This window comes from Mustela lutreola, chromosome 10 (assembly GCF_030435805.1).
Source record: "Mustela lutreola isolate mMusLut2 chromosome 10, mMusLut2.pri, whole genome shotgun sequence".
Classification (NCBI taxonomy): domain Eukaryota; kingdom Metazoa; phylum Chordata; class Mammalia; order Carnivora; family Mustelidae; genus Mustela; species Mustela lutreola.
Genome location: NC_081299.1, coordinates 8,897,335 through 8,918,318, shown reverse-complemented (window position 1 = coordinate 8,918,318; position 20,984 = coordinate 8,897,335). Strand labels below are relative to the sequence as shown.

At 47.4% G+C, this 20,984-nt stretch overlaps 1 protein-coding gene across 9 annotated transcripts in view; it reads right to left on the bottom strand.

Annotated features, from left to right (window-relative positions):
* Positions 1–20,984, bottom strand: part of VPS13D (vacuolar protein sorting 13 homolog D) — a 252,478-nt gene that overhangs the window by 34,888 nt on the left and 196,606 nt on the right. For 7 of the 9 annotated variants that reach the window (XR_009345222.1, XR_009345221.1, XM_059136730.1 and 4 more), the window contains 2 exons: positions 15,500–15,632; positions 12,267–12,462 (listed from right to left, as the gene is read on the bottom strand). Coding sequence is in view for 6 of the 9 variants with exons in the window: in XM_059136730.1 (XP_058992713.1) it covers positions 12,267–12,462; positions 15,500–15,632 (329 nt within the window). In the remaining 3 variants the exon portion in view is untranslated. The remainder of the gene's footprint in view (positions 1–12,266; positions 12,463–15,499; positions 15,633–20,984) is intronic. The other 2 variants (XR_009345223.1, XM_059136734.1) reach the window with 1 other exon arrangement.

Here is a 20,984-nt window from a genome sequence, read left to right as displayed (position 1 = left end):
CCTTTTAAACTCTAGCCCTGACCCCGAGAGCACTTTTTGGCCTAACAGACCTGGGGGACCCTGACCTACGTGACGACGCTGCTGGGAGGCCGTCCTGGTGGGGCTCACACAGATAAAGCCACGAAGTTCCAGCGGCCCCACGGAGGGGGATCTGATTCTACAGTTCAGATCCCTTCTACCATACTCAACAGTGGACTGTCACGCGTCTGGAAAATATAACTGTTTTTGAGGAATGCTTTCCAAACCACGTAATGCTTTTAAAGCTGTTTATCAAAAGAGCTGGATGAGCCACAGTGGCCCGAAACCGTCTGTCAGCTGTCACAGGGTCGCTTGCCCCGTCCCAGTTTCCGTAAGCACTCCATCATTCCCGGTCGTCCTGGCCGCGGCAGACAGCAGATGCCAGGGCTTGGAGACATTCGCTACATAACTTTTACCCAACGAACCTGGCTCCAGGACAGATTTCCATGTCATGTGGGGCTTCTGGCTGAACTCTGCTCGAACCCAGAGGCGTATCATTTACAGCAGACACTAACAATAGTTTGGGATCACCTGCTCTTCACAAGTGGGTTCAGAGCGAGTTCGTGGCCTCCGCACACCTTCTTCAAAGGGCTTCTCATCTGCAAGGGCTGGGAGCCCAGGTGAGTTCTCCCACCTGGCGACCGCGACCCCGTGACAGCACCGGCGTGCGGGCCTGACTTGAACTACTGTCTAGTCTGTGTCAAGGACGAGAATAGGAGGGAGAGAAACCCAACAGAGCATGTGGACTTGGCATCGCGGACTAGAGCAAGTGCTGAGCGTGTCCGGGGACAGGGTGTAAGTGAGCGGGAAGGACACAATCCCCGATTCACTTACGCTCAATACGTATTCAGGGAGAACTCAGACCCTGACACCACTTCTCGAGCCCTAACTACACGCCCCACATCAGGCAAATGATGCACGTCCCACGCGCCATCTAATCCACATGAGCGCCCACGGAGGTGGACACCGCTGTCCCCACGCCACAGGAGCAAGAGGACGCTCACCTCGGTGGCAGGAAGGGAGAACCTTGCTCCGGGCCACCGCTGACGAACAGCAGCACCATGACTCAGATCCAGGGCTGCCAGGGCTGTCGCCTCCCACAGGCCCTCTGACCTTGTTTGACAGATGTGGGGACCAAACAGCGTTGCGGGAACCCCTTCCTGATTCCTGCAAACCCTTGGTTTCTTTTTACACTGGCTACCACAGTGCTACTTCCCATTTCTTCTCCAAAACTGGGGCAGATCTGTGATTTTATGTTCTTTCCACATCTCTTTCTGAAACGAGCGCTTCTCTTTGAAGCAAGACCTCTTGCCCTTGGAGTGTCAAGATAAGAAAACTTTCAGCAACTTCCCTTGGAAACTACAAAACACCCATCAGCACCCAGGATCTAAGTACAGTCGCTCACCAGCTGCCAGCCCCTCTGAATAGCTTTTATGGTTCCGTGAGGGGTGGTGACAGGGCCGTGTCACTACCATGGGGTGTGCTCTTTCTTTCATGTCCCTGGGATCTGACAAGAGCCTTCTACAACCTGTTTCTTTACAACACACAGAAAGAGAGATTAAAGACCAAGACCAGACTTAAAGCTGGGGTTGGGAGTAGCAAAGACTTCTCACCAGATGCATTCTAAACCTTCCACGGAACGAAGGGCCGCCGACCGCCCGAGCAGACGCTGTTCAGAAGCTGCTGTGGTGATTCAATGAAATAATACATGTAGAGTCCCTAGGACAAGGCCTGCATCACAGCAAAGGTCAGAAATCATCAGCAATAACGTTATGATTTAATTGCTTGCTACCACCAAACCTCAAGAATGTTTGAGCAGAAATAATGATACGGATTTTGGTAGCACCACATTAATTCGGAGCTACTGGTTGGATGTGGAGGGGAAAGGGCATCAAGAAAGGATGAAGGAATTAGTGAAAAGTCCAAGTTATAGGGCTTCTGATTCAATATGACAGATTGAGTCCAGAGACGTCTCTAAAGCGAAAGCGAAGGGCTACAAATGGCGCACATCCAAAAGGATAGAGAGAAGGTGTCAACAATATTGTAGAAGCCGAAAAGCAGACGGACATGTGGTGCTGAAATGTAAGCCTGAGGGAGTGGGAGCCACAGAGCAGTCAGCTAATTAGTACGGTAAACCCCACCAAATTCCAGAAAGACGGGGCACCGGGAAGCTCTGACGGCCTGCGGCAGAAAGGCAGGAACAGGGAGGTGAGGGTGTGTCGGGGTGGTGAAAACGGGAAGGTGGGTTAAAAGCCCAAGAAGGAGGTGGACCTGCAGGTCCCTTTCTCATCCCCCTCTGCCTGTTCCTCCTCAACAGAAGACCCGTGGCAGCAGGCCCCCTGTTATCGCTCCCCGGGCCCCACACAAGGCTCCCAGGCTGCTCATCAGGGCCTCGGCTGTAAAGGGGAGCAGAACAGACAGTCAAGAATCACCAACCACCCGAGAACGGTCTCTGTTCACGAAGGGAAAAGACCAAAACAAACCAGTGGAAGAAAGAAACTCAGAAGAGGACCAGGGCACCAGCTCTAGAGTGTTCTAGAGTGTTCTAGAGAGCAAGCAGTCTAGACAGGAGCAGGAGGCATCTGGAGGGGGGTGGGGAGGGCAGATCTTGCAAGAACTGTTAACACTGATAAATTGCTCTATACATTTTTAACTACAGAGAAGAGTTTGTAGACAAGTAAGTAATAGGCAGATAAAAAAAAATTTTTTTTAAGGACTTACTAAACTTGGAGTAAAAAAAAAAAAAGCTGAAAGTAAGTTAAGGGGTTGAGGATTCAATGGGAATATTCATGTAGCAAAGGAAGCAAACAACAATAATCAAAGCACTTACTAATTCCAGGGAGAAAAAAGAAACCAAAAAGGAAACATGGTAACTTAGGTAGCTTCACCGGGAATGCTGCTGACAACCATAACAATGTAAAAACTGAATACTAGTTTACCCAAAAAGGGCCATACAACTATACTGAAAAAGAAGGGGAGGGACTAGGAAATCAAATGATAGCAAGAAATAGCATTTTTTTTTTTTTTAAAAAGAAACACAGAAGCAAATACCTCCAAATAAAAAAAACACAGCCCGAAGTGTTGAAAGTGGTTGCCCCTGGGGGAGCAGGATTCAGAGGTAGGGAAGAGTGGGGCAGGAGACTGCTGGTTTTTATTTTCAGACATGTTGAAAAGTCTTTGACTTTTAAGCGTGGACACATATTTACTTTGACAAAATACAATTTGAAAAGATAAAAAAAATGTGTTGCAGTGAGACAAATATGGTCAAAGTCATAGCTTTTTAAAATCACTATTCTTACTAGGGCAAAAACTAAATAATATTTAGTAAATACATATAAGGTAGAAAGAGTAGAGATCATTTAAGAGCTTTGAAAGAGCAGTAATGGACCTGTTAATAAGGCTGGAAAAACCACCAGGCCTCCCCAATATACAGCACCGCCGGCACAGATGCAATGCTGTGGTTTTCTAGAACAAACAGGAAATCAAGTCACTAATAAAGGGGTCCTTCAAGAAAACTACGGGAAAACTTGCTTTAATAAGCACGTGAGACCAATTTAGGAATATTAACACAACTTGGTGATTCTCCAGAATCTGGAAGAGCATCAGAGTATTTAATTATTTAAGTAAGTATTTAAATACCTAGTATTGAAGTAGTCTCAGTATTTAAGTCCTGAGATTTTAAGTATTCACCATTCTCAGCGCTAGACACCTACGATATGCCGAGAATGCAGCAGGAGGTCAATACTTCACCAATTAAGGCATTTCTGCCATCAGGTTGCCTGAGCTTGAACCAGTGTGTTTACTACGCAACTGGGTCTAAGTATCACACATTTCTAATTAGCTAAACTCAATCAGTGGGACCCCCTCAACAATTCAAACAAAAACATAAAAACTCACAGAGGCTCTCACCTCTTTTCACACGGGCTACAAAAGCACTCACAGGCTCCCGCCTTTGGTGCCATAGGAGGTGGGCAGGCGTCCATTTCGAGCACCCCGGTTGTGCTGCTGGGGGGATCAGGGAAGCCTAGAGAACCGATGAGCGTTGCCCTCTGTCCATCCTGGTAGAACTCAGGGAGGTGCCACTGGATCCAAATCGTTCTAACCCAGCTGGCCAGGTTCCCTGGGGCCCGTTCTCATAATGAGAAGCCAAGTTTGGCTTTGACTCTCCTCTGAAGTTTCCTGCAGTCCCTGGGATTTTAGGGGGCCACTGGGGTCACCCCTGGCATCACCTGTGTTTGAAGTACGTTGAGGGGAAATCTAATAGGAGCTGCCTCTTGTGTTAACGCAGAACCGCCTCAGAAAAACTGCTCTCCACAAGGAGTTCAAGGGCGCTCACCCAAACACTGTGGGCTTGTCCTGCTCCACCAGCTTTGCTAGGGGAGAAAGCTGAGGTTTTGCCAAGGCAACTCTGACCTAGATATACCTTCCCCACTTCCTGAAAGAGCTCAGGCCAGTGACCGCAGGTGCCAGGGGCCGGCGACAAGATGGACCCCGCACTTTGAAGGAACGTGCTCCACGCTGCTGAAACTGAAATTTACTGGCACGGTCGGTTAAGGTGAAGGACTAAAAGTGGTAAATTACTGTGACTTTCTGGTACGTTATAAAATCTTGCCAACGGTTACCTCAGGAAACCCAGTCAAAGTCGGGAGCAAACCAGGAGGGCTGACAACTGCCGGCAGGAAGCCACAGTGAAGCGTCCCATCACGGGGGCTCCTGCGGTTGAATCCACATTCATCGCTGCTGCGGCTGGTGCTGTTTGCCAGCAGGACGGTGGGTCATCACCGCATTCTCGCACAGAGCGTCCTGTCAGGGAAATTAACCAGGTACGGCCAGCGGCGCAGCCACCGAGTCACAGAAGGTGCGAAGAGTGGCGCTGTTTTACGTCTCTACAAATCTCTTTAAGTCTTGCTTAACAGAAAACAGCTGCATTCTCTTATCTGCTTCTACAGTCAATCACTGTGTGCAATATCATACACCCTGTGGCTTCTGGAAAACTGCACTGTACCCTCATTAGAGAATATCATTGTAACAATGGTTATTCAGCTATCTACCTATGTATGAATTCATATACAAATGTATAATAATAGATCTGACCTCATGGATGCTGGGAAAGGCTGGGGTTTCCCTAGGGGTCCTCAAGCCATACTTTGAGAGCCTCTGTTCTAAAATGACCCACATGGACAGATTTTGTGCTAATGAGAAATCAGTTTCCTCTATGTATCCAAGTAATTCACTAAGAGTATAGACTAGTAACACTGTTAACTCGATTTGAGTTACATAAGCCAGACATAAGAAAACTCTATTTCTTTTAGAGTATACTGTAATTATAAGGTTTTACAAATTCAAATCTTAGTTCCTCCCATTTGACACGTTAGTGAGAAACTTAGCAAGAATCTGTCTTTGAGAGGCGGTCTGGCAAAGAGACTAAATAAAGGTTAGGGGGCAAGGAGACTCTGGGTCCATTACAACACCCAAACTTCCCCCAAGGATTATAAACAACTTTCCCTTGTAAAACAACACTACATTCTTCATTTAGTCCCCTGCTAGCCCACTGGTCCCCTGTGTACCTCACAATGACCTCACTCCCTAAAGCCTCCGGGGAGCAGGGGGGTCTGAACTCAAACCTGGATCCACTTTTCAAAGGGGATTCCAATCACATCCTGGGCAAAAGGGGACGACTCTGTAAGGGAAAACCTTACAGACGTAGGGTGGCCACCAAAACCCAAAAGTAAGTGAACTTAACACCTTTGCAGAGGAATTCCAGAAACAGTAGATGGCCTTTCATTTTTCCCTAACACACGAAATACAAATTTTTCTGAGGAAGGAACCCGCCATTTTGTCTCTTTTGAAGTTCAAAACAAAAATCTCAAATGCAGTCATTCTGGAGTTTTACAAATAAGTCACTGAACAAGGAAAGGACCCAACATGTACAATGGCTGGGTTGATTATTTAATTTTCAAATGGAAGAAACCAAAATTTGAAAGCACTTACACTTTCCTTTCTATCTTCTTTGAGCAAAGACCTACTGGTTGAGATACAAGGACTGTACTGTATGTGCCTAAATTCAGTTTATTTTTACTTTTGGAAAGAGGATTGTGCTGTTCCCATGAAGCCAGTCATCTCTGCATGCCAAAAATGGCAAAAAATAGACACTTTCCTTTCTAGAAACGATTATAATGTACCATGACCAAGAAAGTGGTTTTCTTCTTAACAGATAATCTTGCATAAAAATAAGTTATGGGATTTCAGAAATGGAAAGACTCTTCTCAAATATGTGTGTGCAGGTTTCCATGTTAGTTTTTTTTTTTTTTTTCCCAGCAACAGAAACAGATCTGAGCTTTCCATTAGTTATGTTACAACGAGAGTGGCATCATTTGGAGCCTGAGCGAAAGGAAAGTACGGTATTTACAGTCTAGCAAGAGGGAAGAAGTCTGTCTTGGAAAAAATAAGAGCTCTCTGCTTGAGGTCCTGTGAGAGGAATCTTAATTTCTAAAGGCATGAAAGATGTTTCTAAACAGTGTCTTAACCTGTAACTTCATCAGCTTAATCTCAGACCCGAGTGAGACAGCCTAGGTTGTGACCCGGCTCTGAATGTTGTCTCTTCTGTGGGGGTTGCTCAGAAAGAGTGCAAGAATGAGCCATCCACCTTGGGGCATTCTCTGGAAGGGCCTGGTTTGGCCAGATCAGGAAGCGAGAATATATGGTTCTGGCCTCATACAAAGTGCGTACAAAGTGTATACAAAGGCTCTGACCTCATACAAAGTGGCCCCTCAGGGGCCACTTTGGGACAGCAGAGAAGAGGCGTGACCAGTCTCTTCCCTTTGGATGGACATGGCAATCCTCTTTCAGTGCCACTGAAATCAACCTCCTTTTCATGGCAAAGCTGGCCCGTCTGCCGATGCACGGGCTGTCCCAGGCAGCAGACAGCGGGCAAGCCAATAGACAAATACGCCCAAAGGTCAGAAACGGAGCCTCAGCGTCAAACAGGTACTAGGCTCTGGCTTTTCACTCGTGTTCATATACCTGTCTTTCCATTAGTGCTAGGAGGGCCTAGAGGACTCATCTGGAAAGCATGTCTTGTGGCTCTTAAATGAGGATGAGGAGGAAGTCTCACGATGACCTGGAGTATCTCTCTGAAGGGCTCATTTGGTAGCAATTAAAAATATTATCTTATTAAAGCATGGGATAAAAGGTAAAATTCATTTATAGGTTTAAGACACAACAGAAACCTTCCAAGCAATACTGGACTTGCTTCTGCCCCCAGATACGTGGGAGGTCAGGCCACGCTCCTCTGCCTTAGGTGAACACTGCTGGAAAAAACTGACAGCACTGGCATAGCCTAAAAAAAAATTTTCATTTTTATTAAGATTTTTACCTCTGAAAGTTCCCTGAAGGCTCAGTTCAAACCAGTTCTGCTTAATGTGTTGTATACATTACCGAGAAGAGCAAATGGCTGCTTTCAGGGCAGAATCCTTATAAGCAGCATTTCCAAACTGGGTGAAAGAGTAGTGAAAGCATTTCCTAAATTCCCTTCGTGGACTTTTCTCTGACCTGTCCAACCCGACTGCATCCAGGCTCTGGTGACCTACGAGGGTTTTCCCTTCCATCTCGGAGAGTCATAGGTACAAGAAGGCAAACACTATAACAAAAGGGACTGTTCCTTAAGAAGATCTGCTTCAATTTCACATCCAGGAGACCATGAATGGAAAGTGTCTTGAACGAATTTTGGGTGGTGTCTTGGGACTGTTTGTACTGCAAAAGTTAAATATGCCCATCATAAATCTTTTCTATGACATCAACCGAAAGGTTACTTGAAAGCTTTCAGAGCAACTGGAATTTACATCTCTGTGCACAATACAGGGGTCCCCGGATTCCAGAGCATGACCAGGGTCCTGATGGCTATATTCTTAAGCACTGATCTATCATTATCCTTCAAATTCCCCAGTTCCTCCTTATCTAACTTAAATAATGAGATAAGCTCTAACACTCCTGAGCTTTGCTAAATTAGTTTAAATATTTCAAGTTCTGCCAGCTCCCACTTTCCTCTCCATTTTGGGTCTTGACTAAAAACGTGAAGAAATATTTTGGCGGAAACCTCGGGGCCCAGCTTCATAAATCTTCATCTGCTACTTTCCTAAAATGTCTTATAACCCAAAGCCCACAACAGATGGTATTTAGAGAAATAAAGAGGCAAATAAATAGCTCAGAGTCCAATACTCCCCTTTTCAATGTTATTTTTGCCTTCTGCTGGGCAAGGGCTGCCCCTGGGTCTCTGCAGCTTTCTACCACCCAAGTATCTTCTCAAATACGACCATCGACTACCACCACACACGCAGGAGATGGGCAGGCAGCCAGAGGGTGCCCTGCTTTGGCCTGGCCCATTTGAAGGGCAGCAGGCTTTTCTGTGGCTTCCACGGACCACAAGTGTGGCTGCCAGCAGTACCATTTTCATGAACTTTACTTGGGAACAGACAAATGTGGCCCCATACACGTAGACTGGAAGATGCGACCTGAGCCAGCATAAAGTTGCCTTGGAAAAGGCTTCTTATTTCTGTTCCAAACCACACATACTTGTCCAGTTAACGAATGCAGCAGGGGATACTAGTCTACAATATTCATGTGGAGGCCAAAGGCTCTGCTATCCTCCGCCCTCTTCTCCCCCAACCCCCACCTGCCTTCCCAAGAACTGTCAGATGGCATGGCAATTTCAGGGGAAAGTCAGGTGACTGTCTCTTCAGAATGCCTGCACACTCCACCAAGGAGAGGAACTTGGAAGTATTTTAATCTAAAAGTACTCAGGGAGGGGGGCTCCCTATAAATAAAGTCATGTTCAAATAAACACAAAGAGGAGCCAATATTTCCTGTAAGGCCACTTTTAGGAGGGATTACTGGAAGGAATATTCTTTCACAGTTTTATGGCTTACTTTGCTATCATCTGCTTAAAATTGGAGTCATTTAAAACATAGATGCTAAGATCTAAGCCTTCACTTGGATGAAATAGTACAAAGGAAGCAGAAAGTCTCATTCCAAGAGCAGACTCAGAGGCAGAACTCTTGGACTCCTGGGTTCTATTCCTGGCTCGGTCCCTGGGCTCAGGTCAGCCCTCGGTCAGAATCTCACTTCTAATCCCTTCAAATCATTTGTTAGTCCCTGTTGTCTAAACAGTGGGGAAAAACCCTGAGTAACACCCCTGGATCCTGTTCAATCGACTGGGATGGTTGGAGATGGTTCTAACTCAGTTCCAAGAAATCAGGGTGATTTATCCCCTGGTAGAACTAGTGTGTTCCTAAGAGATCACACTGTCATCAGAACGAACTCTCAAGGCACTGAAACATTTCTCCACCTGCAAGGATCTCTGTGCTCCTTTAATGTGACTTTCAAAATAGGGTCGTCCAGCATTTTATAGTGTTCCTTATAGGACCCACAGGAAAATAACCCTGGTTGGGCTTCAGATCTCTGAGAGAGGGAATGAACAGATAAGTCTATCTAGCCCCAATTTATAGATGGAAAAACTGAGGCTTAAAGAGGTGGGGGGGGGATTAAGGTAAGAGGGGCGTTGGGACCTGCTGTTTTCCAGGCCAAGTGTTCTTTTCTAACATAAGGATACTCAGTAATAGCCTAGTGTGGGACCCAGACAAATGGATGGAGGGAAACTGGTCAAAGTGTTTCAGCAGAAGCTGTAATGTCTTTTCAGTGCAATAAAGGGTAAAGAGGCAAATCTCTTTGAGGTTCCCAATTAGATGGTCCAGCACATACCCCACTCCCCTCTGGCAACTCTGGCCACGGCTCTCCCACCAGGGGCTCCTCTGAGAACAGAGAGGAGATGTAGAAGCTTTCTTGCCCCTCCCCGAAGCTCCCAGGTGCCCAGGCCGATGACCACCCGGCTGCTTCTCTCTTCCCACCGTAGCTTTTGTTTCCAGGCATGAAGAGCTACGGAGAGAGCTAGTCCTGCAGATTTGCAGCCGGACTTCAGACGGAATGCCAGATTACTGTTTGTTTTCAGGCACACTGACTAGCCTCTCTGGACCCCCTTGACCTGGAATGTGATTCTCTCTTCCCCTCACCTGGCCAACCCCCACCATATACTCAGGCTCCATCCTAACTAGCACTTCCCAGGGCCCTCCGTGGCGCAAGGGACAGCATATTGGACCTCGGAACAGCACCGCCCTCGAAAAGGCTTTCTTGACCCCGCTGATCACAGGTTAGCCAACCTCCTTCTCCACTTTGCCTTCTCCAATTACATGGTCTCGCAGCACCCTATAAATCTCCTGGGTCATTTATCACAATTTTAGCAAGAAATTATTACTATGATTATTTGTTTTATGTTTGCTTCCCCGGGAGACCAGGGGAAGAGCAGGGCCAGCTTGGCTTTCTGCTAGACTCCTGACCCCGAGGCCTTAGAAAATTTTCAATCAATATTTACTAACTAGAAACAACCGCGAGACAGGATCCACCGGGCAACATGGAGCAGAACCGGCTGCGTGAGCACCGGACAGCCCAGAAACTAAGGATACCTGGCTTTTTGCGGGAACCATTTTGTACTTTTCTTACGCTCCGAAAAAGAAAGACAAAACTTTATCAAGACTTCCAAACTGATACTGTGTAGAAAATTCGTCATTTCCTTCTGGTCAGCGTCACTGAAGTTCCTAGCACAAGATGGTATTTTTAAAAAAATGAAACACATACCTCAGAACCCCTTTTGAAACAAATCACTCAATCCTTTGGCCACTTTGGGATTTTACGAAAAAGGATGTTTCTTTTGGAACTCTTAGGGGTCTCCTGCTTTACTCACTTATCGTTAGGTCTTACCGTCCTAACAAAATAGTGGAGGTGGACTTTGGGGGCTTCCAGCCGACCCAGAAAAACTAACCGAAATACTTTCAAAGCTTTCCTACTGCCCCTCCCCCCAACTTCATAAATGCTTCAAAATATACTCAAGGATTGTTTTAGCTCTGTATCTGAGAATAGAATGTAACCTAACTAAAGTAAACTCTACAGATCCTTTTTTTAAAAGCAGCTGCTTCCAGTTGGAAGACAGTCTGGCAGAACACATTACATGGTCCCAGTCGACAATCTTAAGCATTTCCCCTGCAGTAATGTGTCATCAGAAAGGTTTCCTGGTGAAAGACACATGGATTCTTTTTAATTGGGGACGATTTCACTTCAAATCCTATTCGAGGGAGCGATAGGGTGTGGACAAGGCCCAGGCCCTAGACATTCTAAAAGGGCACACTAATTCACTCGGGGAATATCTCTTAACCAGGGAGCAGCAAAATCCTTCTGGGCTTAAGTGGCGTCCAGCTTGGCTGGGAACTGTAACATTCATTATACCCTTTGTTGATAAGATCCCCAATTAGTCACTCAGAAAAAGGAAGGCTCAAATAGGCTACTAACATGAAAAGCTATGTTAAAGTAGTCAGATTCTGTGGGCTGTGGAGCCATGTGGGCTGCCCCTGATTTCCCTTCCCAGCTGGTATCAAGGCAAGATAACATCTCACAGCAGAACCGCCAACCTGCCTGGGGAATTCCTTCATGAGGCTGGGGGACTGGCCGGCATGTCCATGTAGGAGGACCAAGAAAGGACACTCACGTGGTGAATCGCAACTGCTGCGATTCCAGAACATGCCACGGAGCCCAGGAGCCAGACACAGCCTGCAGTCGGACAGTTTTCTTAATGGGCATGTGGGCGGGGGGGATCTAGTTAGTTTGGTGAACAGGGGAGATCTGTAAGGGTGTGATCCTATTTCTGACCCCTCTAATGAAGAAAACCATTTTATATATAAATAAATTATAGACATAGGTATAGATAGGCAGATACAGGAAGAATTCATGCCAGATTTTTGTGCCTTATTTTCATGTATTTGTATTAGGCAGGCCAGAAATTTAAGATACATGTTTCAAGTTTTAAAAAACTGCATCACTGGGTGCCTGGGTCACTCAGTGGGTTAAGCTGCTGCCTTCGGCTCAGGTTGTGATCCTGGGGTCCTGGGATCAAGTCCCGCATTGGGCTCTCTGCTTCGGCAGGGAGGGGGCTTCCCCGCCCCACCCCACCCCCGCCTCTGCCTGCCTCTCTGCCTATTAGTGCTCTCTGTCTCTCAAATAAATTAAAAACAAACAAACAAACAAACTGCAACGTTAAGGCAGAAAGTATACGACTAAACGCATCAGCGTGGATCAGGAGAGGCAGCAGACCCGGGCTGGTGCAAAAGTGATTCCCACTCCCCCACGCCCCACCAATGACCACTGACCTGGGGCCACTGAGCGTGGCTGTGTCTCTCACCGCCTGGGCTGTTTCTGATGCGAAATCCAGGGCACCTGCCACTGGTTTGGTTACAGTGCCAACAAGCCCCTTCCCAAGGCCAGATATGAAACCGCTGACGCCCCCTTCCGTTTTCACTCCTTCCACTGTCGAGGTTATCACACTGGTCAGGCCCCCGATGATCCCTAGTGGGAAGGACAAGGGCTGTTGTAATCTGGCTGAGGACAAAAGCAAAAGCATTTGAAGCCAAACGCCATCAATTCCGTGCCCCTGGCAAGGTAACTTAGGGGCATTCTGTCAGCCTCTCTAGAGGCTATAGGCAGACCAACTCCAGTTGGGAACTGGCAGACTCAGACTGGCCCGCTGAGTTTAGAGTCTGAGAATATAGACTATGCGTTAGTCTGAAGTGAAGTGTGTCCCAGCTAACAAAAACCAAAACAAAACAAAACAAAAAATCAAAGAACACCTAAGAAGTTAACAGTGGCTCCTCTCCAGTTCCCGAGTGTGGGAAGCACATGGGCAATCAGGAGACTAAGCAGACAGTAGGACTAAATCAATAGACTAGCATATAGTGGCCCTTGGGGAAAGTTGGGGTCCCATAAAATATAAGGCAGAGGGATATAAATACAGATCCTCGGTTTTCCAAGAACACTGTATGACTGGCCAACACCAGACATTTGAAATGGGGTAAAAGCTACTGCACACTTTGCTGAAATCAGGTTTAGGCAATCAGAGTAAGTCATGAAGCCTTGATGAATGGTTTCCCCCCCAGCCCCCAGCCAAAAAAAGTTGCTAAAACCAGCCAGGACTCTCCATGGAGTTTCTTCAAAAGACCAACCTAGGTCACAAAGACATTCCAAACGTTTTGAAAGTTGACAGCAATGATCTTATAGAGCATGAGAAGTGGCCAGAAGTTGGCAGAAGCTGGAGAGGACACAGACATCACAGGCAAGAAGCGGGGCCCTGTCCGGGGAGCGTTTCCAGGATGTGTGCCAGGGACACTCACAGGATGTTTACCCTTGGACGGCAGGGGCACGAGGAAGCGCTCTAGACTCTTCATCTCTAGTGAGACAAATCGGTAAAGGAAATTCCTTGGGTGAGAACGCACTAACAATCCACGTTTCTTTTGGATTCTGGGTCCATTTGCGCCAGCAAGGCCACAGCCCTCTCCGAAACTTTTGAACCAAGGTCATGGAGAGATAGACATTACCCAGTCTGGCACAAGTGTGGCCTGCAGAGAAAACTGAGCGGGACTCCCCCATTTTGAAACCAAGGAGACTGAATGGATTCTGGTTCTTGTTATCCCTGAAGATTTTTTTCACACCAGGCTCCTGCTCTCATGCCATCCAGGGCCTCACGTATCCTCCTCGGACGAGGCTGCCTGTTCTCGGAGATGCTGCGTGTATTGTATGGTCCTTGGTTGGAAGGGATTTTGCAACCAACCTTGAACCATCATCCATTTTCTCAGCATACTCCTGTGTCCAACCAAAAAGTGAGGACAGCTAGGCTTTCTCTCCATATTCCAAGGATGCGAGACAGACAAAGGCAATTATACATAGCAAAGCATTTTGTATTCACTAAAAACAGACAAACAAAACCAGTCCCTCCGACTCCCAGTCACTATCATTACAGTTACTAGAAAGAATAATTAAATCTTTAACCCTAAATGGCTGCCCAACAATCAACTTTCTGAATCCCTAGACAGATTAATTTCAGCCAAGTTTTAGCTTGATGTCTCCTTTGGGGCTGCTCCCTTTCCAGCTGGGCAGGCTTAGGAAAGTAAAGGCATCTTGATCCAAACCTCATGGTTAGGAAAACTGATAAACAAAAACTCTGCCCTAAACGCTGTGTCCTAAGCATGAAGAGACTTAAGATTTTCTATTATTTATGTTCCTCCTTCTTCCAAATGTGGATAATCAAAGCCTGGTCAGTCTTGACATGACTTCTGCTAGCTTCAGACTATTTCTGAGAATCTGGTACAAATGATGCAATTCACTAAGCATTACGAAGCAGGAGCTACAGGCCAGGTATCCCATGGGGTTCTGCACGTATAAAGGTGGATACAAAATGCTCTTTCTGCTCTCCTGACCTGCAGAGTCTATCAGGAAAGCAAGGTGCACACAGCTGCCTAGATACACAACCCAGACTGCTACGTGTGATCTAATGGTCATTAATTCTAACTGGGGATCATGGAGCTGGGCAAGCATCATTTGAATTAAGACCTCTAGGTTGAACAGGACTTTGACAGGCAGGGATGGGGGGCAGAGGAGGGGAGGGCAGAGGACCATGAGTGAGCAAGCCCTTGGGGGTATGTATGGGCAACAGCCCAACCTTAACCCTAACCCTAACTCTAACCCTAAGGCAGCTCTACAGTGTGGCTGGGTGACAGTGGATGGAGAAGTTGGCTGGGCTTACATTTCCAAGGGCCCCGAATGCCACACTAAGAAGTTGTTGAGAAAAACGCAACAAAAGGCAAATGAGTAGGAGTTAAGGCATTAAAGGTCAGAATTCAAACAAAGTCAGAGACTTAATACATTCATGCAATCACCTATATCTCTTGGGCACATGGATTTACAATCCTTTTGAATGTGCATGTATACAAGACTCAAAAACATCTGGGCCACAAACCCAGCAGCCAGTTTCACATTCCAGTTGCCATGGAAGGAATGCTCAGTAAGCAGAAGGCAAGTCTTGAAGCAGCAGTTCCGTATTCTAAAAAGGGGCCCAACTAATTACACTTTACGACACTTTGGGAACCGGAGGCAGAGAACAGGAAGGGACTGGAGTGCACGCACCATTCCGATAGGTGAAAGCGAATGAAGAACATCACGGGCTGTAACACTTCCAACGGTGAGGAGGATAAAATAAGAGAGCCTGGAAGGGGCACCTGGGTGGCTCAGTGGGTTAAGCCTCTGCCTTCAGCTCAGGTCATGATCCCAGGGTCCTGGGATCGAGCCCCGCATCGGGCTCTCTGCTCAGAAGGAAGCCTGCTTCCCCCGCCTCTCTGCCTGCCTCTCTGCCTACTTGTGATCTCTGTCTGTCAAATAAATAAAATCTTAAAAAAAAAAAAAAAAAAAAAAAAGAGAGAGCGAGCGAGCCTGGAAGGCTGTCAAGTACACCAAGCTCTCCGGCCAGGATTTCCACTTGCAGTCGGATGGCTGAGAAGGGGACCTTGGACGAACTGTGGTGGAGGAGCCCTTCTTCTGGGACCACGCGACTTACCATGAGCCAGGCCATGGATGCCGGCAACGAGGTGCTCCCCACTTGTGGCTGCATGGTATCTGATGTACTCCCGCTCCGACTGATGCCGATTGTCCATCGTCTTCCCTAAGCCGTCCGATAATGTCCCTGCGAACTGGAATGAATTAAAAACAGAAGGAGAGAGTTTTAAAGTCTCAGCACTATTTCTGCTATTTTAATTATTTTAAAGATTATTTATTTATTTGACCGACAGATCACAAGTAGGCAGAGAGGCAGGCGGAGAGAGAAAGGGGGAAGCAGGCTCCCCGCTGAGCAGAAAGCCCGATGCGGGGCTCGATCCCAGGACCCCAGGATCATGACCTGAGCCGAAGGCAGAGGCTTAACCCATTGAGCCACCCAGGTGCCCCTTTAATTATTTTAAATAAATGCCTTGCCTTGCTCCTAACTGGGATTCAGTAAATCCCAACCGAGAGAAGAGAGATATTAATTGCTGAATTACATGTATGATATATCCCAGGAGACTGGTTCCTGAGCACCAGACACATTCAGATTGTAGGACGCTCTACACTGATGGGACATGAGGCTTGCAAAACAACTACTAAATGTCCATAGTGGCATCCGCCTTCCCCAGTTGTCTTGCAGTTTACTGAAAACCGTATCACAAAATGACGTGGGGGGAGAAGAGGTAAGCGTTGGGATTCTAGAATGTTAAGGACAGAGGCTCTTTGCTGTAGAAACCAGTGTGATTCAAAACAGGAAATGCAGCAAATTGTTGCTTTGGGGTTTGGGATCAAAACTTTTAGAGACCTCCACTGCCCTCAAGTCATGTCTTTTCTTTCACTTATTCCACAGTTACTGGTTGGTCAGGTGCCCAGTCCCATCGGTCAGAAGGAAGAAGGAAGTGTATGGAAAGGTGAACAGGTTAGGCCACCTTTCATATGAAATGGCAGACTTGAACTCACGACTGCCAGTGCAAAATCCTCCCCCACAAATCAGAGAAAGATCTTATTTATCCTGGCATTCTTTTACCAGAGAAGCTGTCTCATCCATCAAAGCTGGATAAAAAGGACATAAAACTCTGTTTTGTCACAAGACAACCTGAAAAGGTTTAAAGTGACAGTTAATAAACCACAGGGTACTTATCCTCATCATTCAGGCAGAAAGAGGAAAGGATATCAAATATATAATTAACCTTCTCGGGAAAGATCTACCAAAACAAGTGGTTTAAGTGCCAATGACCCAAGACTAACCTTTCGGAGAACTCACAGGAATGTTATTTAGATACAGAGCTCGGTGCAAAGATTCAAGGCAAACTGCCTGCCTTGAAGACCCAATATACTGGGTAGCCTGGACATCGGGGGGCCCGTTTCATACTGGTTTGGCAAGGACTTTTTTGTCTTAAGGTTTTATTTATTTATTTGAGAGCGAGCGAGCACATGAGTGGGTAGGAAGGGCAGAGGGGGAGGGAGAAGTAGACTCCCCACAGGGCAGGGAGCCCGATGCAGGACTCGATCCCAGAACCCCGGGATCATAACCTGAGCCAAAGGCAGACACTTAACCGACTGAGCCACCCAGGCACCCGAGGGACATTTTTACAGCACCAGGCCTGAGGCTTCATGACACAAGTGACAGGCGAAGGTGAGTTCTTGGCACAGAAGAGGGACTAGAGGAAGAACCAGCAATTCCAGGTGAAGCAATAGTTTCTGGAGCAAGAGATGGGAGCACTCATTGCTTTTACTCAGTCCAAATGCTTTTATGATTTAGGGCAGTGATCACTGACCTTTCTAGAGATGCACCCTTTCATTATTTGCTTTTGGCCTTGCTGTCCCTGCCACTCTGTGTCTAATAGGAGAACTAAAGTTAATGAAAGGTTATCTCACAATTGCCTTTAGGTTGGAGACACCCCGGGATGTTGCAAGGCCAGCTCTGTGAGTCACCAGATAAGGCTGTAGTCAGGGATCCTGTCGGAGAGCCACTGCAGGTCACGAGTTTGGGCATCTGACCAAACCAGAGTCTAGTGCTCCCTAGGCTTTTACATAAACAAAAACAAAAACAGAAACCCAAAACAACCCCCTCCCCCCTGTGTCCAGCAGATAAACACCGGCCTCCAGAATGAGTTTCTGGAGTGGTACCATCTATAAAATTAGAGTGGTCAGCCTTGGTGGTTTCCAAACTCCTTTCCAGCTTTGACAGCATGTGACGTGTGATCCAAGTGAGAACATCTTTATTAGGCGCTTACTGAGGGCCCAGCACAGACTGAGGTGCTGCGGAGGACACACAGCAGCCTGGGACCTACTGTCCAGGGTGACAGTTTCACCGGGAAGGTCCCAGTCCCCGGCAGGGAACAGGGAGCAGTAAGAGCCAGGAACGTAAGCTGCGAATCCAGGGAGGAGAGGCAAACATGATCCTTGTTTTGGAAAGGATCGAGAGAACGAGTCCCTGCTACACTCTGGAATTACGGTGCCTGCCAGTGTTCTCCGGTCGGGGCCTGGGCAAAATGCCTCTCCGTGACCAATGCCAAGGAGGTGGCAAGACAGCAGTGGGTGAGAGAGCCGTCTCCACGGTGCGCCATCTGTGCCAGAAGAGGCCCGGCGGCACCCACGCTGCATCCCAGGTCCCACTCAGGTCTTTCCTACCTCCTCAAACTCTAATTTTCCTTGAAAAGAGGTCTTTCCTTGGAAAAGATAGTTAAGTTAAGGTCCTGTCTACTGATTTCTGGCAGCTGACTAGGAAGAAATGAAAAATCCCATAATACTTTCCCCCTTAACAGAATATGTGAGAATAAAATAAGAATCATCTTATTTTTTTAAGAGAATAATGAACTGCTCCAAACCACCCCCTCTCCTTCCACACCCTCCCCCGCCCAACAATAAAACAAGTTCAATCCCTAAGGTTTAGGAGTCAGCCTACGCTAAGAGCGTCACTGCCAACTGACCCTGCTCCGGGACCCTCGGTTCCCCCAGCACAGCCTGGTCCTGGGAGTTCTCCGTACAAAAACACCACACTGACCTCAGGAGGATGGGGTAAGATGACCCAAGAGATCACACCTCCCTCTAAATGCTGGATTCTGCCACGGGCTTCTCAGCTGCCCGAAGGCGCCCACACCTACTCAACTCACCCAAGGACTTCTGTCTGAATTCTCACTTCCCTGTGGACAAAATAAATCATTCACCCAAGCCAACTGGACTTGTCCTTTGTCACTTGTGAGTAAATGGAAAGGGTACAAAGATATTATTCACAGGAAACTATTACCAAAATCTTACCCCTGTACCTGTGACTTTGAGAACTCAGGAAATGGGAGGTTTTGAAATCCGTGATGCAGCCAAACTCGTGCTGATTAGCGGTCAATCAGATTTTACGGGGAGAGATGCTTTATAGAACTAATCTAGAATCAGTGAGTTGAAGGGTACCGTGGTCAAAGAGGCTGGGCCCCGGGCCAGTCCCCTAGGCTTCTGAGTATGAATCCAGGGCACAGAAAGCTTGTGGCCTTCTCTCACTGTGGGAGCACTTAGTCATACTTAATTCCAACTCTCTCATTCCCTACCTCGGTGGGAAAATAAATCACACCCCGTATCTTATTTCTCCCTCAAAGATAGGGTAAGCACATGGGCTGAAGAGGGCGGTGATTCCAGTAAGCACTCTGTATGGGTGCCCTCTGGCACAGGTCTGCTCTGAGGCAGGGAAGAGTTATTTCACCCATGACCTTGAGCTAGAGCACTATAGTCAGCCCAGAGCAGAGATGTCCACGAGAGCCACAGGGCCATGTGGCAGTGACCGGCGTGGGACATCTTTTACCACCCCATCCCTGGTTTTGCCCATTTTATCTTATTTTTTAAAGATTTATTTATTTTAGGGGTGCTTGGGTGCCTCAGTGGGTTAAAGCCTCTGCCTTTGGCTCAGGTCATGATCCCAGAGTCCTGGGATTGAGCTGAGTTTTGGGCTCTCTGCTTGGTGGGGGGCCTGCTTCCTGCCCCCCACCCTGCCTGCCTCTCTGCCTGCTTGAGATCTCTGTCAAATAAATAAATAAAATCTTTAAAAAAAAAATTTGTTTATTTTGGGAGACAAGGAGCAGGAGGGAGAGAGAGAATCTGTCGAGCACACTCCCCAGGAGTGAGGAACCTAACACGAGGCTCCATCCCACACCCTATGAGATCATGACCCGAGCCGAAACCAAGAGTCGAATGTGCAACAGACCGAGCCACCGAAGCACCCCTGCCCACGTACTTTAAAAAGAAGCCAAATGTCTCGCAATTCAGACTCATTTTGAACTTTCCTCAGAGCAGATGCTCTTTGGCGAGTTCACGGACATCAAAATGGGGAATGAAGCTTGGGGACAGATATTCAGGGAAGGGGAAGCTGCCCTCAGAGGCAGCGGGAGAAAGGCTGGAAATCACAAGGACGTGAGCAAACACAATCCAGCTACGCATCAGCCCAACACTCCACCAGACGCGTGAGCGACAGGGACTGTGCGCCAGGCTAGCCAACAGGAATCCTAAGCCAGAGATGGTTTCTGCCTTCTGCCTCCAAGGACCTCGGTCAGGAGGTCTGTGTGCGGCATAACGGAAAGACCTTCGCACTGACTTCGGCTTCTGACTGTGCCACTTACTAGCTGTGAGATCAGGGGCAAGGAATTTCACCTCTGCGAGCCTGTTTCCTCATCTTCAAAATGAGGTGAGGACATCTACCTAGAAGGATGCCGGAAGGATTAGACAGAATGTGTGAGACACTTAGCACAGAGCCCGAGATGCATGAGGCATCCAATGAGAACAGTACTGAGTTATCTGAACTTTGACATCTTCACACACAGCATGGGAACAATCAGGTTCCACCGGGCTGTAGGAAGGATGACACGAGATGGTGTGCATGAAGAACACTCGGCAGGTGTGTCCCCAGAGAAGCGGCAGGGGGCCACAGAAGGCCATGGAAGCACAGGACAGACAGTGGGAGCCTGGCTTGAGCACGGGGATAGGACTAGCACCTGGAGGGGAATGTGCAGCTAATTCATGACTGTCCTCAGTAAAACAATATCTGGACACCAGAAGGGGCATTTGTGGAGACTTAAGTCAATCTAGCTCGTTTTGTAGCAATTTCAAGTCCACACAAAGCTTAAGATTTCAAAAGTTTCCAAGGAACAGAAGGTCCTTCAGAAAACCTGCTATCACACTTGCAAAGTCAACACCGATTTCCCCGTCCTTCACTGAAGGAAGCTTCAGCACATACCACACTCACAAATTCTGGCCGCAGCCCCAAATCATTAATTTCTAGAAAGCCCTATTTTGGGTAAGGAAGTGAAAATCTCAGAAGCACTTCAAGATGCCAGCACCACGGCAGAGCTGACGCACACGGTCAGTACCCCACCTTCCAGAAAGCATCCCATGGTCCCTCAAAATGGAGCCCCTACAAAGTAGCCCGGGTTTGGGGCCAGGCTCGGGACAGCTGATTTTGTAAAACTGAAATTCAAGTAGATGTTGGAATGATGCAAGAGAAAAAATTCATACTGTGTCCC